At 45.2% G+C, this 26,201-nt stretch overlaps 1 protein-coding gene across 1 annotated transcript; it reads right to left on the bottom strand.

Moving 5' to 3' along the window:
• Positions 1-20,601: 20,601 nt before the first annotated feature.
• On the bottom strand, positions 20,602-22,872 carry IMP3 (IMP U3 small nucleolar ribonucleoprotein 3). The gene has a single exon (XM_054983839.1). It carries the CDS (start codon positions 22,755-22,757, stop codon positions 22,194-22,196), a length of 564 nt encoding a protein of 187 aa, XP_054839814.1. The 5' UTR covers positions 22,758-22,872; the 3' UTR covers positions 20,602-22,193.
• Between the last annotated feature and the right edge of the window lie 3,329 nt (positions 22,873-26,201).

Here is a 26,201-nt window from a genome sequence, read left to right as displayed (position 1 = left end):
GTTGGTCTTAAAGGTGCTACTGGACTCTTTTTGATCTTGTAAAATAGAACTCTTTGGAAGAGATGAGCTTTCCAAGATGATTGCTTTGTTGGTATCTTGAAAGACTGTCTCTTTGTTGGACATGCTCTTAGACATTTCTGCTTGTTATCTTGATTCTGGTATTCTTACACTTATACTGAGTTATGTTAATTTTACATTTGTTACTGGTCTTGGTTCATGGTTATTTTGCATAAAGACAGGATTATCAATGTTCTAATTTTTTTAAGTTGATAAATACATTGTTGAATAAGCAGCTACTATTTTAGAAGATGCACAATGGCCAGATATTTCAACATATAAATAAAATACATTTGCAAGACTAGCTGGATTATAGTAATTTTGGAAGATCTAGCCATGCTTGATAGAGGGGCACAATATTACTAAGAACCAGGTGAAATTTTAAACACATTTTGTTTGTTGAAATACCTCTTCTGCCTTTGGATCATCTGAAAGAATTTATGCTTGAGCGAAATACTAGGGTGTTGCTCTGGATCAGGGACTGATAACGCCCGGCGTGCCGGACATTTTTTGCCCAGCATGGCAGCTCGTTTGGTCTACTCCAGAGCACAATGAGAGAGACAACCAGAATCACAATTCCACAACTCTGTCAAAAAGTAATTTAATTAGTTAATTCAATTTCTAGCTCATCCTCCCCACAAGCAGGCTCAGGGCAGGTTCCTGAAGTTCTAGATATTCTAGAAGAAAGGTACCTTACTGCAGTTCTAGATATTTCTATGCCAACTACCCAAATATTAGAACAATGAGCTGTAAACAGCAATTCACAATTTACCATCAGGTTGCTAGAGTTTCTGAGTACTGAAAACAGTCCGAAGCAGAAAATTAAGGACATAATTCTGAGTTAGGAGGGAATTGACAGCCAACTAGCCAAGCCATCAGTAAGGAAGAGCTTCCAATTGTGAAAAGTTATGGAAACTCAAGGTTAGACACACATATCCTTTGGAAAAAACCAAAATAATTCCAAGATCTAATGTGTTAATCATAAAAATCATACAGCTTCAGAAATCGTTTTCTACAAATCCTCATGTAAAAAAAAAGCAAGAAAACGTATGCAGATCGACATGGGAACCAAGAGCATAGCCGATTTCACTATTTTCTTATAGGAGACTGCTTTCCATGTTGGAAAAGCCCAACATCTCAGACACGATTTATACACACCATGAACATTTTCCATTTTCTCAGAACAAATACTGAAAGCTTCTTCTCTCTCTGATTTTCTCTTTCTGCAGAAGAAGTTTTGAGACGTGCCTCGGAGCTGCAAAAACAAGGGCAAAGCCAAAAGCCGCCTGATGCGCCATTACAGGTGGCGGTATCGGCAAAAGAACCTATGGATGGTCCAGGATGCGACAACACTTCATCAGGAAAGCCTCCAGAGACTTTCGTCCTACAAGTAATTTCTTTTGACTCCCCGTCTGTAACCTGGTCAAACGATGCAGTCTTAAACTGTGCCCCAGGCCAACAAGCAATCACCGGTACTCCAACAAATGACAGTAGTGCGCCAGAAAACACATCTCAACAAAACCAAACAGACCACCTTGGAGCTGCAGCTGTATCTATCACATCCTTGAGCTATGGGCTCTTTAAAATATCCCAGTAAGGTATTGGTCAACCCCGTACTTTAAGATTATCCTGACTCAGCATAGAAAGAGGCATCATCAAATATAAGGTGACACAAATAAACATAGTTCTTATGGCTGCCGAGTGTTTGATACTTAAGAGCACGTGGCTCGTTGGGAGAGCAGTTGACGTAATTTTGAAATATTTCCTTGCTAGAGTAGGGTGAAAAAATGCTTAATGGGTCAGCTTATTGGTAAAAAATTAAAGCCACCTACTTGAACAAAACCAAAACATTTTGACTTTGTGTGACTCTTTTCAGTTGCACGAAATGGGCTAGATTTCCCTTTTTTTAGGAAAATGGAAAGCAGTGAATTCTCTGGAGCTAGTGAATCATATCAATAGCTCATTATCACAATTAGCATCATAGAATCATAGAGTCATACGGTTGGATGGGACCTCCAGAGTCATCTAGTCCAACCCTTTGCATTATCCAGGGAATTCACAACTACCTCCTCTTCCCCTACACACACCCAATGACCCCTGCTCCATGCCCAGAAGATGGCAAAACACTGTCAGGATCCCTAGCCAAACTGGCCTGGGGAAAATTGTGCTGTGGAATCCAGCAACCGCCGATTTTTAAAAATGTCCAAAAGTACACTAGTATGTGTGTCTTGGTGTATTTGAATGGCGATTGTAGAGGGCTGAGGCAAGGACAAGGACACCAATATGGATAATATTTTCAACCCCAAAGATGCTTTAACTGCCATCTTTCCTCAAAAAATATTTGATTAAATAAGGTTTGGGGAAAGATCTCAACAATGCATGGGATAACTAACAGTCTCTCGACACAAAATATCTTACACAAGTAGGATCAAATGAAAGATCTTACACATGTTCTCCCATTGTGGATACACATGCACAGGGCTTTTTTTCTGGGAAAAGAGGTGGTGGAACTCAATGGGTTGCCCTCAGAGAAAATAGTCACATAGCCTAGTTCTGACGAACTGACATGAACTTCAGGCTGGTTCGTTTGGTTCATTTTTTGGTTCGTGACTTCAAACAGCCTGGTGCCAATCAATCAGTTTCCTAGGCAACAGGGGATGAACTTCCTGCAGACCTTCCACTGACCCGGAAGTGACCTTCTGCTCACCTTCTGCTGATGATTTTCTGACCTGGATGTGACGTTTTCATGAACCAAACAAACCAGTTCGCGAACCAGGGGCAGGTTCATGAAAGTTCATGGTTCATGGTTCGTGAAATTTGACGAACCACGAACCACATGTTTCGGGTTTTTCCCAGTTCATGCCCATCTCTACTTGTTAGTATCAAGCACGTCAGTTATCTATAAACACAGGAGAGAAAGCAACCTAGAAGTGTGCTTAGCCAAACTAGCACCTCTTGGAAAACTCTCTCACTCCCCTCCCCATATATGCAGGATTCGAGAATGAGCCTTAGTTTCACACATTCTCTTTCACTACCTGCAGAATCTTTTAATCAGGAGGACCAGAGCATCTACCCATACATTTCGACCTGAGCGGACCCTGCTCAAACTGAACCGCCTGCTGTCAAGAAGCGGTGGACAAAGGAGTCTATTTATACAGCTGTTTATTGTATCCAAACTATCACAAATGGAACGTGGTTGACAGAAAGGATCTTTGCCAGTTTTCTTTCTGTTTATAGACCTGTGTTACTGCCCCCTCCCCCATCCTGGAAGTTCTGAAAACCCAAAGAACAGCATGAGGTAGAAAAACTTGAAGAATAGGTTTGCTTTTGCATGAAAAGAATGAAGCACACCAGCAGATTTCCCAGTTGATGGGATTAATTAATTCATTTATTTCTCTTGTAGTCCATTTTTCTCACAGAGACTCAGGCCGTTACCACACACCCTTAAAGGGACAGTCCACTCACTGAATGCTGGCTGCTTTCCCCCAGAAATCCAGACATCTCCATTTGCAAAACAGTTGCAGGCTATTTGGCTTCCATTGTTTCGGCGCCTTTTCTGGGAATGCACTCTCCGCGGTCACAAAAAAGGTGCTGAAAAAACAGGAACCAAATGACCCGCAAACGTTTTGCAAATGGAGACATTGCCAGTATTCCATGAGGGGGCCGTCCCTTTAAGAATATGTGGAAGCGGCCTCAATGTGGATAACAAAAAACAAAAGCCAAACTTTCAATATCCCTTGCATAGAAATGCCCCCCAGAAAACTTCCATTTTGCACACTCAACCGGACAACACTTGTGTGAACGTCCTGCCCTTGAAAGGCAGGTTAGTCCACCTGGTGGAGGCCATACTTGAAAATGTTTGAGTAAGGGCCATTTCTGAACCCACCTGTTGTAAACCAGCAACTTCAAAAGGCCTTGCTCAGGTAAGCACCGCTGTCACAGTGGAGCCAGATGTCGAAGAGGTGGTTCTGTAGATATGTAGGTCCCAGGCCACAAAGGACTTTATGCATAATAACCAGTATTTTGATCTGAACCTAGACACAAATCCATAATCAATGGAATGACTGCAGAATAGGTGTGATGTTCTTGCTCCGCCTAGCTTCTGATAGTCATCGAGCTGCAGTGTTCTGTAACAGTTTCCAAGTTTTCAAGTTCTCATCAAGGGCCGTCCCGTGTAGAGCACATTACAGTTGTCTAGTCTAGAGCTTACTGTGGTATGGATCAACACGGCCAGGTCAGCTGAGTCAGGTTTGCAGCTGAATAAACTTGCTTCTCCGGCAATAATACTAGGTCAGGTCTAGCCCCCAGACACTTCACTGAGTCAGCCAGGGTCTGCTGAAACCCTTCAAATATTGGAACTGCAACACTCTCCAAAACCTTGGCCTAATAGCTTACTGATCAGCATTAAGACAGGCCCCCTCAGACGTCTGTGGAAACCACTCCCCTCCCCTCCCCACCTCTTCACACGCATCTTTATTTTCTTCTTCTTTGGTATTAGGAGAAGCCTGAAGGAAACCCCAAGTAAATGAGCATCCAATCCCCCCTTTTTCAATTAGGAGAGAGTCACAACGCTGTGAGAGATTCTTGCATTCTATCCCTTTAGCACAATGTGCGTCCCGTTCCCTGATGGCAATCCACATTCCCCACCGATCACTTCTTGGGTTTACTTTTTTATTTCCTTTCTTTAGAATTGGGGCTTACGTTCAAAAATAAGAAAACTGGTGGGCCTGAGACTGCCCAGTCAGTGAATATTGGGCCGAGGAGGTGGTGGTGAACAAACTGGGCTCCAGGGCTTTTTTTCTGGGAAAAGAGGTGGTGGAATTCAGTGTGTTGCCCTCGGTGAAAATGGTCACATGGCCGGTGGCCCCACCCCCTGATCTCTAGATAGAGGGGAGTTGAGATTGCCCTCCGCGCTGCTGAGTGGTGCGGAGGGCAATCTAAACTCTCCTCTGTCTGGAGATCAGGGGGCGGGGCCACCAGCCATGTGACCATTTTCAAGAGGTTCTGGAACTCTTTTCCCCTGCGTTCCCCCTGAAAAAAAGCTCTGCTGGGCTCCAACATTGCAACTTTACTGCACATGCTCTGAATTTTTTTTTAAAAAATGACATCAGCTCCAGCCCCTACAAAAGGCAGTGTCACGGGCTGGGCCAGCCCAAGCAGGGTGGTTCAAGTCCAAGCACCAACACAAAGCCCAAGGGGAGTTCAAGGGTCAAAAGCCAAGTCCAAACTGTGGTCAGAGCACAAACTAAACACCAGGAGTGTGTCCAGAGTCCAAGGGCAGGTCAGGTACAGTCCAAGGTCAGTTGCCAATAGTGTCAGATCCAAAGGCAGGCACGAGCAAGGTACATGGCACACAGAGTGGTTGCAGATAGTTTGACACTTTGCTTCCACACCTGGCAGTTCCCTTAGCTCAGCTTTTATAGCCAGGCATGGATTACAGCCAGCTGCTGGGGCTCCATCCTACTGCTACTCATCCTCGCTCGAGCACTGTGCCGTCTCTCCTGCAGCTCCAACCTCAGCCTTGGAATAAGAAAGCAAACACCAAATTGCCTCAAGGTTGTGCAGTGCAGAATGCTAAGTGCCCAAGCCAATTCAGTGCTGATTGGCATGAATACTCAGTAATGTGGGCTTAAAGTGTGCCATGTGGAATGGGCCTCAGTCTCCTCTTCCCACACTATATTCTGCCCCTTGGCTCCCATCTCCAGCACTAGCCCTTGTATTTTCAGGCAAACTCACATTCTTTGGGGATGGAATCATATGCATGGAAATAAGCTCCACTGGACACAATACAAACGTGAGTAGGATTGATCTGCAACCCAATGCTCATCTAAGTAAACACATGCAGATTTGAGGTATAAGGACGGAATCCCATTCACTCATACTTGTGACTAAACGTTGCAATCCATAGGACTTACTGCCAAGTAAGTATACATCAGATCTGGCTGATACTGTGCAATTACATTTATGCTGACTTGGAAGACACTGAATGCATAAACCTGAGTGGGATCAGGCTGTGGAAATGCATCTCTTCTTTTTGCAGAGCTGTCCTTCCTCTTTCACAAACTGAAATTAGATCCAGACAAGATGGAAGTGATGTCGGCTTGGAAACTGGATGTCCTGGAAGGGAATGATTTATGAAGTTGGGGTGGTGCAGAGTTATTATTAGCAAGTTGGGTGAAGAACCTGCCAGTGTTGTGGAGCCAGCCTTATTAATAGAAAAACAGGTTAGAGCTGTTTCTAGGAGTGCTTTCTTTCATTTACACCTGATTTGGGGACCATCTTCCTTCTATACTCTACTGAGTGAGCCGCCTGGATCCATGCTTCTGTAACCTCCAGTCTGGATTATTGCAACACACTTTATGCTACCCTTGAAGACAAATTGGAAACTTCAGTTAGTGCTGAATGAGATTGTTTGCTTACTTAGTTCCATGCTAGTCACTTGTAACACCATTTCTCAGTTATACCGACCGGTTTCTTGTTTGCTTCTGAGTCCAGATTAAGGTGCTGGTTTCAACTTTTGAAGCTCTTAACTACTTGGGAACTACATAGTTGAAGATTTGCATTCCCCCACCCACCCAGCTTCTTCTGCTGTAGTCCTTCCGCCACCACCTTACTGTGGAATGGCTAGGCAAACACTGTTTGGAAATCACCCATATTGTTTAACATTCCTAAAACCATACACCTGTAGCAGGCTTTTTCATAAAGGACCCATTTTTAAACTGAAACATATTACCCTTTGTTTGTGTTTGTTGCTGTCTATGGAGAGCTTTGTGATTTTTTTATACATATTGATGGCTTTAATCATGTTACGTGATCCACGGTCAGTTTTTAAGTCACCCTAGGCTATGTAGGAGGGTATTCATATTTTAAATAAATAAATTCATAGGTAGTGATATCTGTGAGTCTCCCACTGAGAGAGGGGAGACAAAGAAATGGGAGAGCTCCCCTCCCCAAAAAGAGGCCAACTGGATAAGAAAATTGAGCAAGCAGAAATGAGTGAAAGGAACAGGTGACCTCCATAGTCAGAGGCGGTAAACATCTCTAACCCAGTGCTGGAAAAGAGCAAGAGTCCAGTAGCACCTATAAGGCTAACAAAATTTGAGGTAGGGTATGAGCTTTCGTGAGCCACAGCTCACTTCTTCAGAAAGGGTATCTGAAGTAGTGAGCTGTGGTGTCTGATGAAGTGAGTTGTGACTCATGAAAGCTCATACCCTACTACAAATTTTGTTAGCCTAACAGGTGCTACTGGACTCTTGGTCTTTTCTCCTGCTGCATGCAGACTACCAGTGCTTGAGGTAACATCAGGGGAAGGCCCTGGCCTTTGAGGCGGCCCTCCAGGGCAACTGATTGGCTGTGGCATGAAACGAGATGCTGGACTAGGTGGGCCTCTGGTCTAATCCAGCAGGGCTGCTTTTATGTTCTTAACAGACCTGACTGGGAGCTCTACGTTCATCTTTCACCCAGGCTACTCAAGGCAACAGGGAGTGGTGCCAGCACACCAGACTAATGAAGGGGTCAGGGTTGGGCAACCAAAAGCTGGCACTACAGCTGGGCTGGTTTCTCCATTCGCTTCACCACACCCAGGGATTTTTTTCTGGGAAAAGAGGTGGTGGAACTCAGTGGGTTGCCCTAGGAGAAAATGGTCACATGGCTGGTGGCCCCACCCCCAATCTCCAGACAGAGGGGAGTTTAGATTGCCCTCCACACCGCAGCACGGAGGGCCATCTAAACTCCCCTCTGTCTGGAGATCAGGGGGCGGGGCCACCAGCCGTGACCATTTTCAAGAGGTTCCGGAACTCCGTTCCACTGCGTTCCAGCTGAAAAAAAGCCCTGACCACACCTCTCCTCTCCCCAGGCCAGCAGCAATTTCAGAAATGGAGGGGGATCCTTTAATGTACTCCTTCTTCAGCTTTAGTGCCACTGCTAGCTTTAGAAAGAGGTTTCCAAAAGAAAAAAACAATCATGAAAACTTACTAAGTTATCCAGTTAAATATGAGTAAACATTTAATAAAACATTTAATTGTGTCTGCTTCATATGTTTATGTCATGCATCAGAAATATACATATGTGAAAACATCCATGGATACTACATGACATAAATATATGAAGCAGACGATTAAATGCTTTATTAAATGTTTTAATTGTGATACTCTCTGTTTGAATCGCTTTAGAAAGAGGACGGTGCAGGAGGTAATGGCTGTTTTACGAGGGAAGGAAAATAACCAATCATGGAGGGAATAAAAAAAGAAGGCTGGCCAACAAGCCGATGACAAATTGTGTGTCGTTCCCTAGCCATGGTGTGGCCCTGCTCGGACAAATTGTGACTTCAATTGTGGTATCTGGCTTGGCTCACTTCCTCAAGAGACCTTGTGCTCTGTTGGAGCACTGAAATCTCTGCCCTTCCCCTATTCTGTGGAGAAAAGAGGTACAGTGAAATAAATGAAGAAACCAGAACAGTAGCGGCGCAGGTTTTGGTTGCCACAGATGCTTTTGATTTACTACATTCTGGAATTGTTAATACCTAGCACACTTCTTGAACCACTGGCCAAACTACGAAGATAACATAAAATGGCTTCCCTATAGAGATAACTTGAAATGCTTTCATCATGTTAAAACACAATACTAAACACGGTTACAGCCACTGTGATGATGTTACACTTTTTAAAACCTCTGGTTTAAGAAAAAAGTTAAATACACTCATGGGCCAAAGTATACGGAAACAGAAAGTGGAACAGAAATCTTACCTCTGATAAGTTGTGTACCACATAAGCAGTAAAAAAAGTTCTAGACCCGCATAGCCTACAACTAAATGCTCTGCATCCAGATGTTCGACTGTATCTTATGGTTTCTTCCTTGTTTATTTTAAACCATCCCCCCCCTTATTTCGCCAATAGTGCTGCAAAGAATGCAAGCGGGGAATAGAAAGGAGAAAGGGAAACTGCTGTTGCTTGCCTCTCCAGAGTTGCTTTTACTTTTACTGGTGAAAACTTACAGGCATCAAAAAAAAAACCCACAAGAGAGGAAAATGTTAAAGTTTCCCTTTCTTTTCCCTTCCCATTCTGTTCTCCTCCTTGATAAAGCAATCCCAGCAGCTGTGAAAATAAACTGCAGAAAACACAAGGCAAAGCCAGTCGGAATGCACCTGTGAGTTTGTAAGTGCCTTAAGTCTTCCCTCAGATCAAAGGATTTTTGATCGTAGAATAATCCTATGGAATGCATAGTTATCTAGTGCTGAAACGTTTTGCTGTTAATTTCTTAATTTTTTTTAAAAATGAATGTGATACAGTGGTTAGAGCAGGGGGTCCTAACCTTTTGAAGCCTGTGGGCACCTTTGGGATTCTGATATAGGTCGGTGGGCGCAGCCACAAAACGGCTGTTGTGGGAGGTGGTGCCAACCACAAAATGGCTTTGAGGAGAGGCAGAACTAACCACAAAATATCAGTGACATCAAGCATAATTCTAATAATAGCTCTTCTATATCTCAAGCAGAATTTATGTTTAACAGGATGCCTTATGAAATGAACATATCGTTTTGAGAAACCATTTTCTAACATACCCCCCAGCACTCATGCAGCGCAGATCTTTGTGCTGTTGTTGCAGCTGTTGCCAAAGCAACATTTTAAAAATCTAAAAAGCCAATTAGAAGCCCTGCTGGGCAAAAAAAATCCACCTGGCCTCACCCACTTTCTAAAGATGCTTGGTGGGTGCTAGGAAAGTCGGAGCCACTCTGCCACAACACTTTCTGGGTGACACTGTCAGTCTAACCTACCTCACAGGGTTGTTGTGTTTGGAGAGTGGGATAAACACTCTCCTTTGGGACTCCTATCAATAATGGTGTCCTATCAATAATGGTCTCCAATAATGGAGAGAACATATGACACAGGGAGGGGGAAAGCGGTCTTTGTGAAAGATGCTCTTGGCAAAGCTAATGAATGGAGCGCATGATTTGAGTCCAGTGACACCTTAGAGACCAATAAGATTTTTAGTGTGTAAGCTTTCGAGAGTCAGAACTCCCTTCTTCAGATACCTGAAAGTATCAAGAAACTTTATACCCTGAAAATCTTGTTGCTCTCTAAGGTGCCACTGGACTCAAATCCTGTTCTACTGCAGACCAACAAAGCTACCCACCCAAAACTACCTCACAGAGTTGTTGTAAGAATAAAAAGAGCACAACATCAGTGGCTTTGGGTCCCCATTGAAGAGAAAGGTAAGGTATAAATGAATTAAAAAATGTGATTCTAATTATTTCAGAGCTGTGTGTCTAAACGCAGGGGTGATTTTTTTTAGTAAAGAGCCTTGTTACCAAGTTTTTATTTATTTATTTTTTATTTATGTCATTTATTGTCTGCCTTTCTCACTAAGACTCAAGGATGATTACAGAGTGTGAGATTAGTACAGTCAATATCAGAAAAATGACAGAAAAAAATCAAAAATATTGAGGGGGGGGGAGAAACATAGAAATGCAGGGAGGGGAAAACTATTCCTGCTGAATATACTCTAAAATCTTGGTCTCTTGTTGGTGCCACTGGCTTCAAACCCCGCTGTTCTGCCGCAGGCAAACACGGCTATCCACCTAAAACTATCTTAATGGCTGGCGAAAAGAATGGTTCATAATCGAGTGGGTGTAAAAGCACAAGAGGCAGAGGGGATATCCTGGTATAGTGGCAACAATCTCAGATGGGGATCTGATAGACCCACGTTCAAATGAGAGCTCAGCCGTGAAGGTTCAGGGTGATCATTCTCTCTCAACCACTCCTACCTCATAAGGCAGTTTTGAGGATAAAATAAGGGAGGGGGGGACACATGAGCTCCTTGGTGGAACAGTGGGACAAAATAAAGATAGGTAGCCATGTTAGTCTGTCTGTGGCGGTAAAAAAGAAAGCAAGAGTCCAGTAGCACCTATAAGACTAACAAAATTTGTGGTAGGGTATGAGCTTCCGTCAGTTCTTCAGATACCATCTCTTCACTATCTGAAGAAGTGAGCTGCGACTCACGAAAGCTCATACCCTACCAGTAGGGTTACCAGCCTCCAGGTAGTGGCTGGAGATTTCCCGGAATTACAACTGGTCTCCAGGCCACAGAGATCAGTTCACCTGGAGAAAATGGCTACTTTGGGGGGTGGACTCTATGGAATTATGCCATGCCAAGGTCCTTTCCCTCCCCAAACCCCACTTTCTCCAGGTTTCACCCCCCAGATCTCCAGGAATTTCCCAACTTGAAGCTGGCAACCCTACCTACCAGAAATAATGTTAGTCTTACAAGTGCTACTACACTCTCGCTCTTTTCTACAGGTATCTGAAGAAGTGAGCTGTGACTCACGAAAGCTCCTACCCTACCCAAACGTTGTTAGTCGTGTAGGTGCCAGTGGGACAAAATGCAATCGGGGTTTATAGAGAGCTTGAGAATGCGAATGGCCTCCCCCCTCACGCGCGCTGCCAACATAACGTGTGAATCCGGCCTCAGTCGGGGGACTCGTGACAGTAACAATCCTCCCCTCTCTCAACGGGGGAAGCCGAAGGGAGGCCAAGGTCAGGCCCGCCTCCCTCAGAGCCGGCCGGACGCGGATTCGGCCTGGGAGCGGCAGGCGGGCGAGGCCACCCGCATATATCAAGCGGGCTCCGGCCAGAGCCGAGAAGTCAGGTCGGCTCGTTGAGCGCCCGAGGCCAGAAGCAGCCGCGCTGGAGCCGCCGCGAAAGGTAAGGGAAGGAGCCGTGGAAGGCCGCGCCGCGCCCCTTGGACCCCTCCGGCCTTTCCCCCTCAGACGAGCCCCCTTCGCCGGCGGAACGTGGGCCGAGCGTCTGCCCTAGGAAGCCTGTTTCTAGGGGCCTCCTTTCTGGGAAAACCTCCATTTTTTCCCTCCCTCACACGTTTATGATAAGAAAATTGCCGTTTATTCTTGACGGAGGATAATAATAATAGAAAGAATATCCCTTTTCTGTTAACAATGGCGTGGCAGGAAAGGAACTCTCAGCGCTGCCCTAAAAAGAGTTACTGCCCAGGCTAAGCGCTGTAAGTCAGCTGGAGCATTCCCGCCTCCATGGGGACGGGGGTGAGGGTGGGGAATAATAATCATAATTTTTTAAAAAAAATCCCCACCGCTTTCTCTGGAAATTTGCCTTTCCCCCTGAAAAAGAATTCAAACTGCAAACTTTTGACCCTTGAGTCTTTTTACTGTGGCGTGACAGGCAGAAATCCAGCAGGAAGAGTTTCCCCCTCCCTGCATTTCTATGCTGCCCTCACCCTAAGGTTTTTTTTGTCATAAAAAGCTCTGCCCCCCCCCCAAATATGCATTTAGACACACAGTAGGTTACTTTGGAAAAATTATCACCACCTATTCATTCTCGTATTTTTGCTCTGAATGTCCTAGCTATTAATTATATTGTATTCACTTGCAGTATGATGTTGTTGTGCTACTTTTTATCCTTACAACAGCCCTGTGAGGTAGTTTTAGGTGGGTAGCTGTGTTGGACTGCAGTAGAGGGTTTGAGTTCAGTGGCACCTTAGAGACCAACAAGATTTTCAAGATATGTTCGGCAGGAACATTTTCCCTCTCTCTGCATTTCTATGCAGCTTTACCACCCTCCCCCCCCAATCTTTTTGGCTTTTTTCTGTCATAAAAGTTGGTAACAAGGCTCTTTACTTTAAAAAAAATCTTTATTTAGACACAGTGTGCGGCTCTGAAAGAATTAAAATCACACGTTTTATTCACTTATACCTTCTCTTTCTCTCCAACGAGGACCCAAAGCAACAGATGTTGTGGTCTTTTTTTATCCTTACCACAGTCCTGTGAGGTAGTTTTAGGTGGGTAGTTGTGTTGGTCTGTAGTAGAACAGCAGGATTTGTGTCCAGTGGCACCTTAGAAAACCAACAAGATTTTCAGGGTATGAGCTTTCAAGAGTCAAACTTCCGTCTTCAGGTATCAGATACCATACTATTGCTATCTGAAGAAGGAAGCTCAGACTCTTGAAAGCTCATACCCTGAAAATCTTGTTGGTCTTTAAGGTGCCACTGGACTCAGATCCTCCTGTGAGGTAAGTTAGGCTGGTCGTGTATGACTGGCCAACGTTAAGATGTAAAAATAGGGAGGGTCTGCCAGGGCAAAGGCTGGCGGCCCAACTTGGGGCAGATCAGCAAACGTTTGCATGAATAAGTGATGTGGAAAGATCAAAATTCTGCTTAATGGCAGCGTTTGCCTTGCAAGTGGATGTTGCATGGGTGATTCCAGCGCTATTTTTTCACTGACGGGGGTGTGAAAAAGTCTTTTGGTAAATGCTTGTTGTCAGTTGAACTTGTTTCATTATGAGTTACCAAAAGGCACAGAAGAAAAGGTGGCTTCCTTTAGCACAAGAGATGGAAGGTTGTTTGAGCTTTAATATTACTATTTTTAAAAAAAGCAGAATCATCATTTGCACTTTCAGCTGTTACAGCCAAATTGAAAATTTTATTTATTTACTTCATTTACGCCTCACTGTTTTCCCCAAGGGAGGCTCAAAGCAGCTTACAACATTCTCCCCTCCTCCATTAAATACAGCCTTTGATATACAGACCCTCCTTGGGACTGTACTGTACTGTACGGCTTGTTTGTTTTTTGAAACGTGATGTATTTCAAGAAAGGTGAGGAATATTGTTTTCTGTTGTTGCTCTCTGTACTAAATACCTGATATTACTTAATTTATACCCTTCTCATTTATACCTTTCTCCCCAATGGGGGCTGAAAACAGCTTACATTGCCCAGTCCTCAATTTTATCATCACAACAACCATGTTAGGTAGGTTAGGCTGAGGGTGTGATTGGTCCAGGGTCACCCAAAAGTTCCATTGACCAGAATGGGGATTTGTCTACTAGATCCTAATCCAGCACTCCAACCACTGTACCACAATGTCTTCCATGAAAGAAAAAGAAACCATTAAGGCTTCTCTGTAAAAGAGTACAATAAGAGTCCAGTAGCACCTTTAAGACTAACCAATTTTATTGTAGCATAAGCTTTTGAGAATCATGTTCTCTTCGTCAGATGCATGGAGGGCAGAAGGAAACTGGTCAAATATAGAGGAGGGGAGGGGAGGTGGGGAGGAGGAGAGGGGGGATACAAACAACTCCTTTGATATGGAGATGCAGACAGCTCCTTTTGGTGTGGGGATCAGTTTGCTTGTGTAAAGGTTCAAAGGAGTTTGCCGTGTTAGTCTGCAGTAGCAAAATCAAAAAGAGTTCAGCAGCAGCACCTAGACTATCCAATTCCACTGCAGCACAAGCCTTCGATGACCACAGTCCTCCCCGCCAGATGCATCTGACAAACACGGCAAACTCCTTTGAACCTTTACACAAGCAAACTGATCCCCACACCAAAAGGAGCTGTCTGCATCTCCATATCAAAGGAGTTGTTTACATCCCCCCTCTCCTCCTCCCCCCTCCCCCCCCCCTTCTCTATATTTGACCAGTTTCCTTCTGCCCCTCCATGCATCTGACGAAGAGAATGTGATTCTCGAAAGCTTATGCTACAATAAAATTGGTTAGTCTTAAAGGTGCTACTGGACTCTTTTTTATTTTGCTACTACAGACTAACACGGCTAACTCCTCTGGATCTGTAAAAGAGCTTACTTTTATGAAGAGCCTGTTGTGACTGATAATAGGAGACAGGTTAACTTTTAGAATAGTTCCATCTTCAGAATTATATTATGAAATTAACTATATACTGCTTTTTTAAAAAAACAAATCACAAAATATATAAGTACTTCTTTTCAGAGTACTGGAGAAAGAGAAGAACTTTTACGGACCAATCTTAACCTATTTACTCAGAACTAAAGAGGCACTGTGATCTTGGAGTGCTCTCAATGTATTAGGCCCACTAGTTTCCAGCTTTTTTCAGGAATCCACTTTCAAATCTTAATCAGAGGCTAAAGTTGCCAACAGCCTGGAGAGAGAAAAAATGCCCTATCCCTTTAATAGAGGCTTAATGGGATCTTATTTACCAGGTGATGGTATTAACCTCCATGCTTTGAGAAGCTTCACCTGTCTGTTTCCACATATTAAGCCTCTGTTAAAGGGAGAGGACCTTTTTTTTTCTTCAGGCTTGTTGACAACCCTAATCACAGAACTGAATGCCAACCCTTTTTAAAAACCATTTTCTTACATTGTCTCCCTCAGACAATGTAAGAAAATGGCCAATAGTGCTGCTGGTTTAACCCCTTTGAGGGCCAGAACACACACCCCAGTTATGAGGAGTTAGCCGTGTTAGTCTGTAGTAGCAAAATCAAAAAGAGTCCAGTAGCACCTTTAAGACTAACCAATTTTATTATAGCATAAGCTTTCAAGAATCAAGTTCTCTATGTATCACAGCCCATAGGTAAAAAGAAATGGCGTAGAGAATAGATTGATGTTTGGTGGTGGTTAGTGGTTAGCCATAACTGAACATTCTACATTGAACAACTAAGTGTTGGCTTCATGTCACTTTGGAAATGAGATACTCGAAAGCATGTTGAAAGAGGAAGTTTGACACACCATTGAGAGGTGAGGGCAAGATACTGTTTTGTAGAAATTTTGAAAGGTTTGTTTAAAGCTAAAAAGAGATGCTCTCAGCAAGTCTGATCCAGATACAGTTCTCACATTTCTTGTACTTCCTGTGTCACAAAACATCTTGTCCCTGTCTAATAATGGGGGATCTCTCTTTACTAAACATTGCCATGACACCCAGATATTGGGGGAAGGGCAGGAAAGGCAACAACTTTGTCCTGTTACTAAGATCAAACTAGCCCGGATTCTCAGATAATAAATATATTAACTGTACAAATATAACATGAAAAGGAATTGCAAGATGTGCTCAATTGCTGAAAAGAAGCAGAAACCTTTTTGGGGAAAAAAGATTTTTCACAAACTTATGGCGGTTTTGGGGGAGGGATCGGGGACACGACCCTAAATGAGCATTTACATGCCAGAACAGAAAAGTGCGTATAGATCTATGTATAGAAGAAAGTAGTTTGATTTTTTTAAAAAAAATGTTAAATGGCACAGTCTGTGGCAAGGGGGTATTGTCTCTAGTATTAGCAGTGATGTCACAGCCACTGATTCTGTAGGTACATATGACAGCCAGCGGCACATCAGAATTACCCATCTCTCCTAGTTAATGCAACTACTGTTCCTGTTGAGAAGAAGCTCATTTTCCCAGCAGCCATTCTCTGCCTTTTCACAGGACTCAAATCCATTTAGATTCATGAAGGAATAGTATTCATGCCGCACCTCTTCCCTATTGACTTTAATTACTGTAACATACTGTCAGGATCACAAGTTGGGAGTAGCTGTCAGCAAACTAATTTGAGCAGACATGTCACTTGTACCTTAAGCATACATATTTACTTTTGTGTAGTTTCCCAAACTCACGATGACTAGCAGTATTGATGTTTGTATAGTTTCCATACCAATTTCCTTCTCTGACGACCTTAGTGCTGAAGCTTTTTTGAACGCTTCATCTTCTAGCAATTTCACTTATTTGCATACTAGCAGGTGAATGTGATGTACTGCTTTTCTAGCGCACAGACTTGCACCAGTTACAGTTATTGGATAGCAGGCATAGCATTCAGAGTAGATCAGTGTTCATACTGACAATAGTTGCCCATATGAAACCAACTAAAAAACTGCTCTTAGCATTCAGAAAGATGGGCCACTTCTTGTGTGTTTTTAAGAATGTGCCTTAAAATGTAATATGTTTAGAAACGTATCATACAGCTACCCTAATCAAAAATAAAGGATTGGTCATTGTGCTGAGAGCCAGTTTGGTACAGTGGTTAAGAGCGGCAGGACTCTTAATTTGGAGAACCAGGTTTGATTCCCCACTCTTGCGCTTGAAGCCAGCTGGGTGACCTTGGGTCAGTCACAGCTCTCTCAGCCCCGCCCACCTCACAGGGTGATTGTCATAAGGATAATAACACACTTTGTAAACCACTCTGAGTGTGGCATTAAGTTGTCCTGAAGGGTGGTACAAAAATCAAATATTATTATTACCCTGTCAGGTGTATGCAGTAATAAATCTGTTTGCTGTCCTGTAGTCTGTGAAATGGCCCTTAATATTTTTTTAGTTAACTGCTCAGATATGCGCCCTGACCTGGGTGGCCCAGGATAGGCGGATCTCACCAGATCTTGGCTGCTAAGCAGGATCAGCCCTGGTTGGTACTTGGATGGGGAACCACCAAGGAAGTCCAGGCAGGCAATGGCAAACCACCTCTGTTTATCTCTTGCCGTGAAAACCCTATGGAGTCACCATAAGTTGGCTATGACTTTATGGCACCTTGTACCACTACACAGATCTGCATGCCACCATTTAACTACAGCAGTAGGGATAAAGTGCCAAGGGAACACTACTACTCAACACACAGTAATGTTAAATCAGCTACTTCAATAGTAGTTCTCTTTTTCCTTCCTCCCTTTCAAATCTAGATAAGAGCTAACTCAGAAAAATGCAAACTGTGCAGCACCTTTGAATTTGTGGGCAGGAAGCACTGTTGATTAAGCTAAAAACCTTTCATCCTCATATTTCCTTTTCTCTGTTCCTTTTTCTCCTCCCTCTGACCACTCTCTCCCTTAGTTTAGTGAGACATCTGCAGAAAGCCTAATCAACAAAAAAATAATTTTGATGCATCCTGCTAAGTTGCCATTGTCTCTTAATATACTAATAGCTTTTTACAGCCCCTTGGCACAGAGTGGTAAGCGGCAGTACTGCAGCCAAGCTCCACTCACGACCTGAGTTCGATCCCGGCGGAAGCTGGGTTCACATAACCGGCTCAAGGTTGACTCAGCCTTCCATCCTTCCAAGGTCAGTAAAATGAGTTTCCTGGGGTTAAAGTGTAGATGACTGGGGAAGGCAATGGCAAACCACCCCATAACAAAAAGTCTGCCAAGAAGACGTCGTGATGCGACGTCCCCCCAAGGGTCAGTAATGACTCAGTGCTTGCACAGGGGACTACCTTTACCTTTATACTAATAGCCAGAGATACGGACAACTTCACAGAAATTGCAATCTTCATTCAGTTTAAAATGCCCGCTCCTTAACGCGTCACTTCAAAGATTTTTTCAAAAGCAATATGGTGAGCACTTTTACATCTGTGTGGTAAGAGCATTAAGAGCTGCAGCTGCAGAACATGTGTTTATTTACAGTGCCCTATGTCTTTGTGGGGTGTTGTCTTTTAAAAGCAGTTGTGTGTGCTGCTTTACCTGTGCTTACATACCACTGTTCTAGACAGATTAGTGCCCCACTCAGAGCTGTGAAACAAGTCAGGGTTATTATCATTCCCATGATACAGGTGGGGAGCTAAGCTGAGAAGAAAGACCACCTACTAAGGTCATGGCAGTAGTGGGATTTGAACCAGCAGAGTGCTGATTCACAACTCAATTACTTTACCATTTTGCTACAGCATACAGCCTATGCTACCCTTTCACATTTTCAATGCCATGTAAGATTAGAAATGAGACCCTGGTATTATTTCCAAGACATCCTGCAACTCTCTGAAGACTCAGTATTTGGTGTGTGTGGGGGCGGGGGGAGTCAGCAAGGTAACAATGCCTGTCTACAATTCAAAGCCTAGGTAGAAAAAAAATAAAGGCAGTCCCCTGTGCTAGCACCAAGTCATTACTGACTCATGGGGGATGTCGCATCATGATGTTTTCTTGGCAGACTTTTTACGGGGTGGTTTGCCATTGCCTTCCCCAGTCATGTACACTTTACCCCCAGGAAACTGGGTACTCATTTTACCGACCTCAGAAGGATGGGAGGCTGAGTCATCCTTGAGCCGGCTGCTTGAACCCAGCTTCCACCAGGATCGAACTCGGGTCATGAGCAGAGCTTGGGCTGCAGTACTGCCGCTTACCACTCTGTGCCACAGGGCTCTTATCCAAAGCCTACCTTACTGGAAATAAATTCCATTGAAGATGTTTCATTCGGGCTAAGACTTAACCTTTTGTTACACTTTTTGCAGCAGCCGTACTCATACCGACATCCTAAGTACCATTGCGCTTCTCTGGGAATTTTAGTAACCACAGTTCTTGGTCGCCAGGAGGTGTGCAGCATTGTCAACAGGGAGCGATTTGTGAATAGCTCCTATTTTTATTTTGGATCCAAAGCAATCCTGGTTATTAACCAAGGAAAGAAATGTATAGTTTTCTCTTAGCTGCAGAACTGCCCTTAATAAAAGAAGTGGCATTAAATTGAACCAGGGATTTAAACTAAAAAGCTGGGATTCAGGGGCATGCGCATGTGTATAAAACTTCTTGCACATGTGAAGCAGTTGCTGATTTCTCCTTCAGGTGGCAGCCCTTGCCACTTCATAGACTGCTGCCTTGAGTTCTTTGGAGAAACAGCAGGACGAAAATCTTCTAGATATAATTGCCTGTGAGTCCTCCCATATGCAGACAGCAGACTGGGTGTGACTCTAGCTTGAAGAATTCAGTGCAGAGTCTGAGGCGCTTTTTTACTGTTGATCTTGTATTAATTAGACATGAACCTAGTCAACATCCACTTTTCTTTTTGTATCAGTTAGACATTACCCTGTTCAATACCAGTTTTCTTGATCTCACAGCACTTTCATAATAATCATAGGTGGGTGGGGTTGGGGGAAACTCTCTCTTCCAGAATGTCACAGCTCATTTATATAACACAATAGGAAAGAAATGAGGATGCCAGAAACTTAACTAAGAAAATAAGGTTAGTAGATTGTTGGATGAGTAGGTATTACCCTAAAATAGTGAAAGCTTTTTTTTAAAAAAATCAAAGCTTGCGATGAGGGTCTGTGATCTACTTTAGTTACACTGCAGGTGTAATATAAGCAGTACAATCCAGTCCAAGTTGAGCATGTTTAAGTTCCAGTTACTTCGGTGAGAGAATTAAGCAGACACTTAAACCACTTCTGCAAATCAATGTAACTAAAAAGTGCTTAGGCTGGAGTTCTGAGCTGGCAGGATAGGAACTGGAGAGTTTATTAAATGGCTTGTTTACAAACTGCCCAAACCTAAATATTTTGTTAAAAGTAAACCTTACCGATTTCAATTGAATCTCCTTCTTCCAGGAGGCCTGCTAGGGGTTTGAGTGGCTGTAAACAGCACTTGAAACGGCAGGCGGGAGGTAGCCCCTTGGACCCCTATCCCTGGATATGGCGGCACAGCTTGATACACTTGCTCTTTTACCATCAGTTCAAATAAATCATCAAAGGTGTGGGCATGAGCTGCTTCCACCCACTTAGTGGCCGCTCTCTGGAGCCGACTGGCAAACAAAGCATAAGTCTCTTTATGTTGGGGAGGGCTGTGGTTCTCGAGGGCTTGTGCTGCAGTAGAATTGGTTGGTCTTGGAGGTCCTGCTGGACTCTTTATGATTTTGCTACTACAGACTAACACAGCAAACTCCTTTGAACCTTTACAGAAGCAAACTGATCCCCACACCAAAAGGAGCTGTCTGCATCTCCATATCAAAGGAGTTGTTTGCATCCCCCCTCTCCCCCTCCCCTCCCCTATATTTGACCAGTTTCCTTCTGCCCTCCATGCATCTGATGAAGAGAACTGTGATTCTCAAAAGCTTATGCTACAATAAAATTGGTTAGTCTTAAAGGTGCTACTGGACTCTTTTTGATTTCGCTACTACAGACTAACATGGCTAACTCCTCTGGATCAATGTTAACTGTGTTTTAGAGAGGAGCTAAGAAAAACGACAGTTAAGTTTGCAGGTTTTAAACAGTATTACTTGGCAACTACAGAAAATTCAACTTTGTTACTGAACTTGCAAAGCTCAGTTTATTATATTTGGCTAAGCAGATTCTCCCCTTCATCCTTATGTAAAGTGAACATATTTTGAAAATGTGTCCTTGCCACCTGCCTTTGAGCACTCATTGTCTGGTAGTATATGCTTTCCAGCAAAGCTGTTTTCTAGCTATTAATTCTAGTGGAAGGATGTCAGTAATCAGAACAGGACAATGTTTTCAGCAAGGGGAGGGTTTGGAATCCTTCCAGAATGTGCAGTTTCCATGAATGAGATGTCCCCTCCTTTGTCAAAACACCTTGCTTGCAGGTGACAAAGCTTCACAGCAATTCAGAGAACAGTCTGTTTATAGAGCACTGTAATTATTTCCTCTTCTAATCCTGACATCACTATGTATCACAGCCCACTCATTACAAGCAGCAGTTTATTCACAGTATTTGGCACATGCAGGATTTTTTTTTAAAAAAACTGCCAAACTGGAGGCAAAACCAATTTTTATAGAAATAATACAAGAGTGAAAACTGGACCACTAACCTTGCTCTCCACCAAGCCATTGCCAAGCACAACCAAAGTAAACACGCCCCTCCCCCCAGTACTTATGTGCAGTGTGTAGAAAAAAACACTTAAAACGCTTTTTCAGAGAGTGAGGTCAGATCCAGCATTTGAGTGTCTGCTACTACATGATTGCTGTGGGAAAACAACAGGAAACTATTTTCCTTGGCAGCGGTCAGAAAACCAGGCAAGAATAGATTTCCTTACATAAAACAGTCGTGTCCATTAGTTGTTGGCAGGCATGGTGTAGTTGAAAAGAATGAAGACTGATCAAAGGTGTGAATATATACACAATCCAGTTTTAATTAAATGGAAGAGAGAAGACCATAACAGTGTAGTCCTGGGAGAATTCACCATAATCCAGTTTTACTTAAATGAAGACCACAATAGTGTAGTCCTGGGAGAATTCGTCAAAGCCCATCTTTATTAAAAGGACCAAACAACTGTGTAGTCCTGGGAGAATTCGGTGGTGTAGACACCTTTCTGAGCACTTTGTTTTAAACCTTTGTTCATTACCTCCTTCCAGTGGACATCACTAGCAGGCGGGGCTGGAGCAGAGTTGTTTTTTTTTTTAAAGAATGTAACACTTCGGCGTCTATCCCGACTCAAGGCGCAGAAGCCTGGCTTTCATGGGGCTCTTCCAGTTCCCTTCGGTCTAAGAATGGGCAGTAAGGCGGCCAGGGTCTCACGCCAGAGGCGCGCCGTTGCCAGTCCGCATGTGCAAAACCACGGCGTGTGCTGCTGGTGGCCGGTGGGGGGGGGGGACTGCCCGGTCCAAGTCCGGATCCTCCGCAGGGCTCCCCCGCCGGGAGAGTGGGAAGCGGCGGCGCAGGCCCCTCCCTCCCTCGCTCGGGCTTCAGCCGGCCAGGTCGAAGTCGTCCCGCTCCTGGTTGTAGTCGAGCACGTGCTGGCGGATGCGGGAGGCGTCGGTCCAGGTGATGAAGTCCTCCATGGCGCGGGTGACCAGGCAGGCCGGGTCGGTGACCACCTCGGGCCCCACCCGCACGTGGCCCTGCTCCACGAAGGTGACGGCGGCCTTCATGTGCTGGGCCATGCGGAGCTTGAGCAGCAGGCAGGGCAGGCGGCGGCGGCAGAAGGAGGAGGCCGAGACGCGCTCGCACTGCTCCAGCGAGCGCTTGGAGCCCACCAGCCCCAGGGCGTGCAGCTTCTCCAGCAGCGCCGCCGTGCAGCGCGCCCGGAAGGCCGCCGACTCGGGCGCCTCGCCCAGGTCGCGGATGCGGCGCGCCAGCTCCCGCACGGCCCGGCTCAGCTGGTTGTAGCGCACGTAGTCCTCCCGGCGCGGCAGGCGGTAGCGGCGCAGGACGCGCAGCTCGGCCAGGTTCCCCGAGGCCGCCTCCCAGTTCACCAGCTCCAGCTTCTTGAGCAGCTTCTGCTCGTGGAACTTCAGCTTGCGCACCATCGCGGCGCCGGGAGGAGGAGGAGGAGGAGAGCCGAGGAGAGCGCGGAAGCGAGAGAGCGCCGAGCCAGGAGCCCCCGAGCTTGAATCGCGACCACGTGCGCAGGCGCCGACCCGTTTCCCCTTCCGAGTCCCGGGCAGCGGCGCTCCGCCCGAACGCAGGAAGAGTCGGGAAGGCCGGCCTTTTTGCTCTCATTGGCTGGCGTGGCCGGAGGCGGACCGATCCCTTGGCTGCCTCTTGCGGCGCAAAAGCCCGCGGAGGAGAAAGCGAGAGCCGAAACAAAAGAAACCCCCAGAACTTAGGACAGTAAAGAGCATTACCGTTATCCTAGGTATAGGTCGGTAGTTGGTGTTGGTTTGCAGTAGAACAGCAGGATTTGAGTCCAGTGGCGCTTGGGAAACCAACGAGATGGTCACGATATAATTTTCGAGTGTCAGAATTTGCCTCCTTCAGAGCTCCCTGAAAAAGAGAGCTCTGACTCTCGAAAGCGTATACCTACCTGGCTCTCGTAAAAGTCAGACCAAACAAGAAACGTGCTAAAAACAAGCTTCAATAACAGGTGAGGTGTGCGTGTTTACTACCGTCCTAAAGACAACTGGGATCTCTGAGGAACCCTGCATAGGACCAACAGGATTTGAGTCCAGTGACGCCGGGGAGACCATCAAGATGTTCAGGGTATAAGCTTTTGAGAATCAGAGCTCTCTTCTTCGGAAGGAGTCCGGATGTACAAGCTGCTTACCCTCTGCCTGGGAGGTGATCTGCTGAAGTGCTGCTGGCCTCATCGCTCCCTGAGTCGCTGCTGTGCAAATCAAAAATCTTAGTGGTCATGTTGGTCCAACATACCCATATCAACAAGAACGAGCTGCCTTTTAAAACAACCCTTGGTTTTCTGTAGCTTTTCACCTCCTGGCAGACAGCTGAACTGACTGAACAGCTTAGACCAGTGATCTCTTGGCACCACAACACCTGCCAGTGGGTTCCTGAGCCCTTTTGCTGCTTTGACAAAGCACTTCTTCCCCACAGCAAAGAGCCAGTCTTGGCTTTCCTTCATTGGAGCAGGAGCTGCTTCAGAAGAGCTCAGGAGGCATCACAAAAGTGATGTCTCTATCCTAGGAGGTGCTTGGCTTACAACCTCTCAACGCTCGGTGACTGGGCCCAGCAGCCCCAATGGCAGCCGTGCTGTGATTTTTCCCTGTGGTGGCCATTTTGAGGTGGTGCCCCCTTCCATGCACTCCAGAGGACTCGGTGCATGGAAAATAATAGCCTGCTAGCCCGCTATGGGGAAAATGCAGGGGCCTGCCCTCTGCAGCAGTCGAGGCACAATTGCTATGGATTCTAAGGGGTGGCATTGCTGCTTCCCCTTTGAGCTCTTAATCCTGGAGCAAAACCAGGATGAGTGAGTCACACAGAGTTGGTGGTTGCTGTGGTTTAGCTAGTGTGGTTTCTCATTGTCATAAGAGATGAGAGCATAAAGGCATAAATGAAGGGGAGGGCTGAAGCCCAAAGATAGTTTGTAGAGATTAAAATGGCTGAATAGAAGGTAACCAGACTACCAGAGGGAACATGTGTTTAGAAGGAAAGAGGGCTTTGCGTGCAGGTGATGTGGTGGATCTCCAAACTACACTGTCACCTCTAGACTACTCTAAGGGCTGTCCAACTCCCGATGCTAAAGTGTCAGTTCATACTGCTTTCCGGTTGCATCTGCCCCTCCTTTAGCAGCCCCACAGATATTCACTACCTCTGTTACGCACTCACACTCTGGTGTTAACACCTTGGCTTTTTACCACTTGGTTCTGTGTTCTTTTTCTGGGGAAGATGGCCGCTCCTTCGTGGGGAAATCAAGCTGGGGTCATGGCTTTATACGTCGCAAGAGGTCAAACCAAAGCTCTGCCTCACCCACCACCCTGTTTTTCTGTGCCCAGCCAGTATCTTCTGGGGGCTGGCACAAAAGCAGGGCTCTCCCCTTCTTTTTTTTTTTTAATTTTTTTTTTTTATTTTTCATAGCTACAAAACACTACACAAAACTATCACAAGGAAAGGGGAGAGGGAAGGGACAAAGGGGGGGTGGAAAAAGAAAAGGGGGGGAATGAACTACAAACACTAAACACTACACTTCAATGTTTCCATTCATACTGTCAATACAAAAATAGCTCCATAAAATAATGATGGAGTGGTTAATCATACAGAGAATAAACATTTCAAATTCTGGTTAAACTTTCCTCCCCCTTCTAGGTCCCGGACGCAATTCTCTCTGTGCAACTGCTGTTGCGATGCTCTCCTCCTCCCCCCCCCCTCCGGCTCCTCCTTTTCTTCGTTCTTGGTGCAGCAGAGTTCTGGGTTTTTATTCTCAAAATCCTTTAGTTGATCTTCTGATAATATCTTATAGGCCTGATCTTTATATCTGAACCATATTCCTTCCGGGAATAACCATTTGTACTTTATTCCATGGTCCCTCAGAAGTGCTACAAACTTTTTATATTTAAAACGCCGTTTCCGGACTAGAAATGGAACGTCCTTCAAAATCTTGACTTTCAAACCCATAAAGTCCAAATCCGCATTGTATGAGTTATATAGGATGGTGTCCCGAATCTTTTTAGATGAAAAGTCAATAATGATCTCACGAGGCAACTGTCGCTTTGTTGCATATTTTGAAGAAGCCCGACGGACCTCCAAAATGGCGCTTTTAACCTCTTCTTTAGTCGTCCTCGCGGGTGTCGCCAGTAATTCCGAGACCAAATCCCACAGATCCTCATTTTCCTCCTCTTTCACGTTTTGGAGACGCAAAATTGTCTGCGTTCGTTCCACCTGTAGCCCGATCAGCTGGTTCTCCACCAACTTCAGGTCCTTTTTTGTAGCCTTCACAAGTGACGCACTTTCCAGAGCAGACTTTTCTGCCCCCCCCGCTGCTGCCTTAATGGTTTTCACCTCGCTTTCAATTAAGCCCACCCTTTGATCAGTTTCGTTCAGCTTGTCAACAAAGGGTTTTATAGCTTCCACCACCGCCCTGCGTACCAACTCTTCGAGCGACTCCCCCTTCTGCAAGGTAGCCGAGATTGACTTACCGAGAGCGGGACTTTGCCTCTTTGCTGCCATTTGGGGGGGGGGGGGCGCCAACAAAATTCTGGAACTCAACGAAGGGGAAGAGCGAGTCTTCTTCAGATCAACCTCTCCTTCACAAACGCTTGTAGAACAGAAGGGATTCGCTTGTTTACAGGCTTCCGCCTGTTTCTTTTACTTGCCGTTTCTCGTTGCCCGGCGGCACTCGAGGCGCCGCGCACATCTGCCGGCCTCCATAGGGACAAACGGGCAATTCCCCCCCGCATTGATTTCGGGGAGTTCTTCCCGCCGCGTCCCGGACCCTGGCTCCCTCCCTGGGAGTCCTGGGGGCTAATCCTTGCGGGTCAGCCGCCCGGTCAGGGTGCCCGGTCGTTTCCTCCCAGACCAGC

This window comes from Eublepharis macularius, chromosome 1 (assembly GCF_028583425.1).
Source record: "Eublepharis macularius isolate TG4126 chromosome 1, MPM_Emac_v1.0, whole genome shotgun sequence".
Classification (NCBI taxonomy): domain Eukaryota; kingdom Metazoa; phylum Chordata; class Lepidosauria; order Squamata; family Eublepharidae; genus Eublepharis; species Eublepharis macularius.
The sequence above is the reverse complement of the archived record's forward strand: the minus strand, read 5'-3'. Positions and strand labels throughout refer to the sequence as shown.

Bases quoted from the DNA above. Each gene is read 5' to 3' on its own strand.
- IMP3 (XM_054983839.1), bottom strand. From the start codon at position 22,757: ATGGTGCGCAAGCTGAAGTTCCACGAGCAGAAGCTGCTCAAGAAGCTG.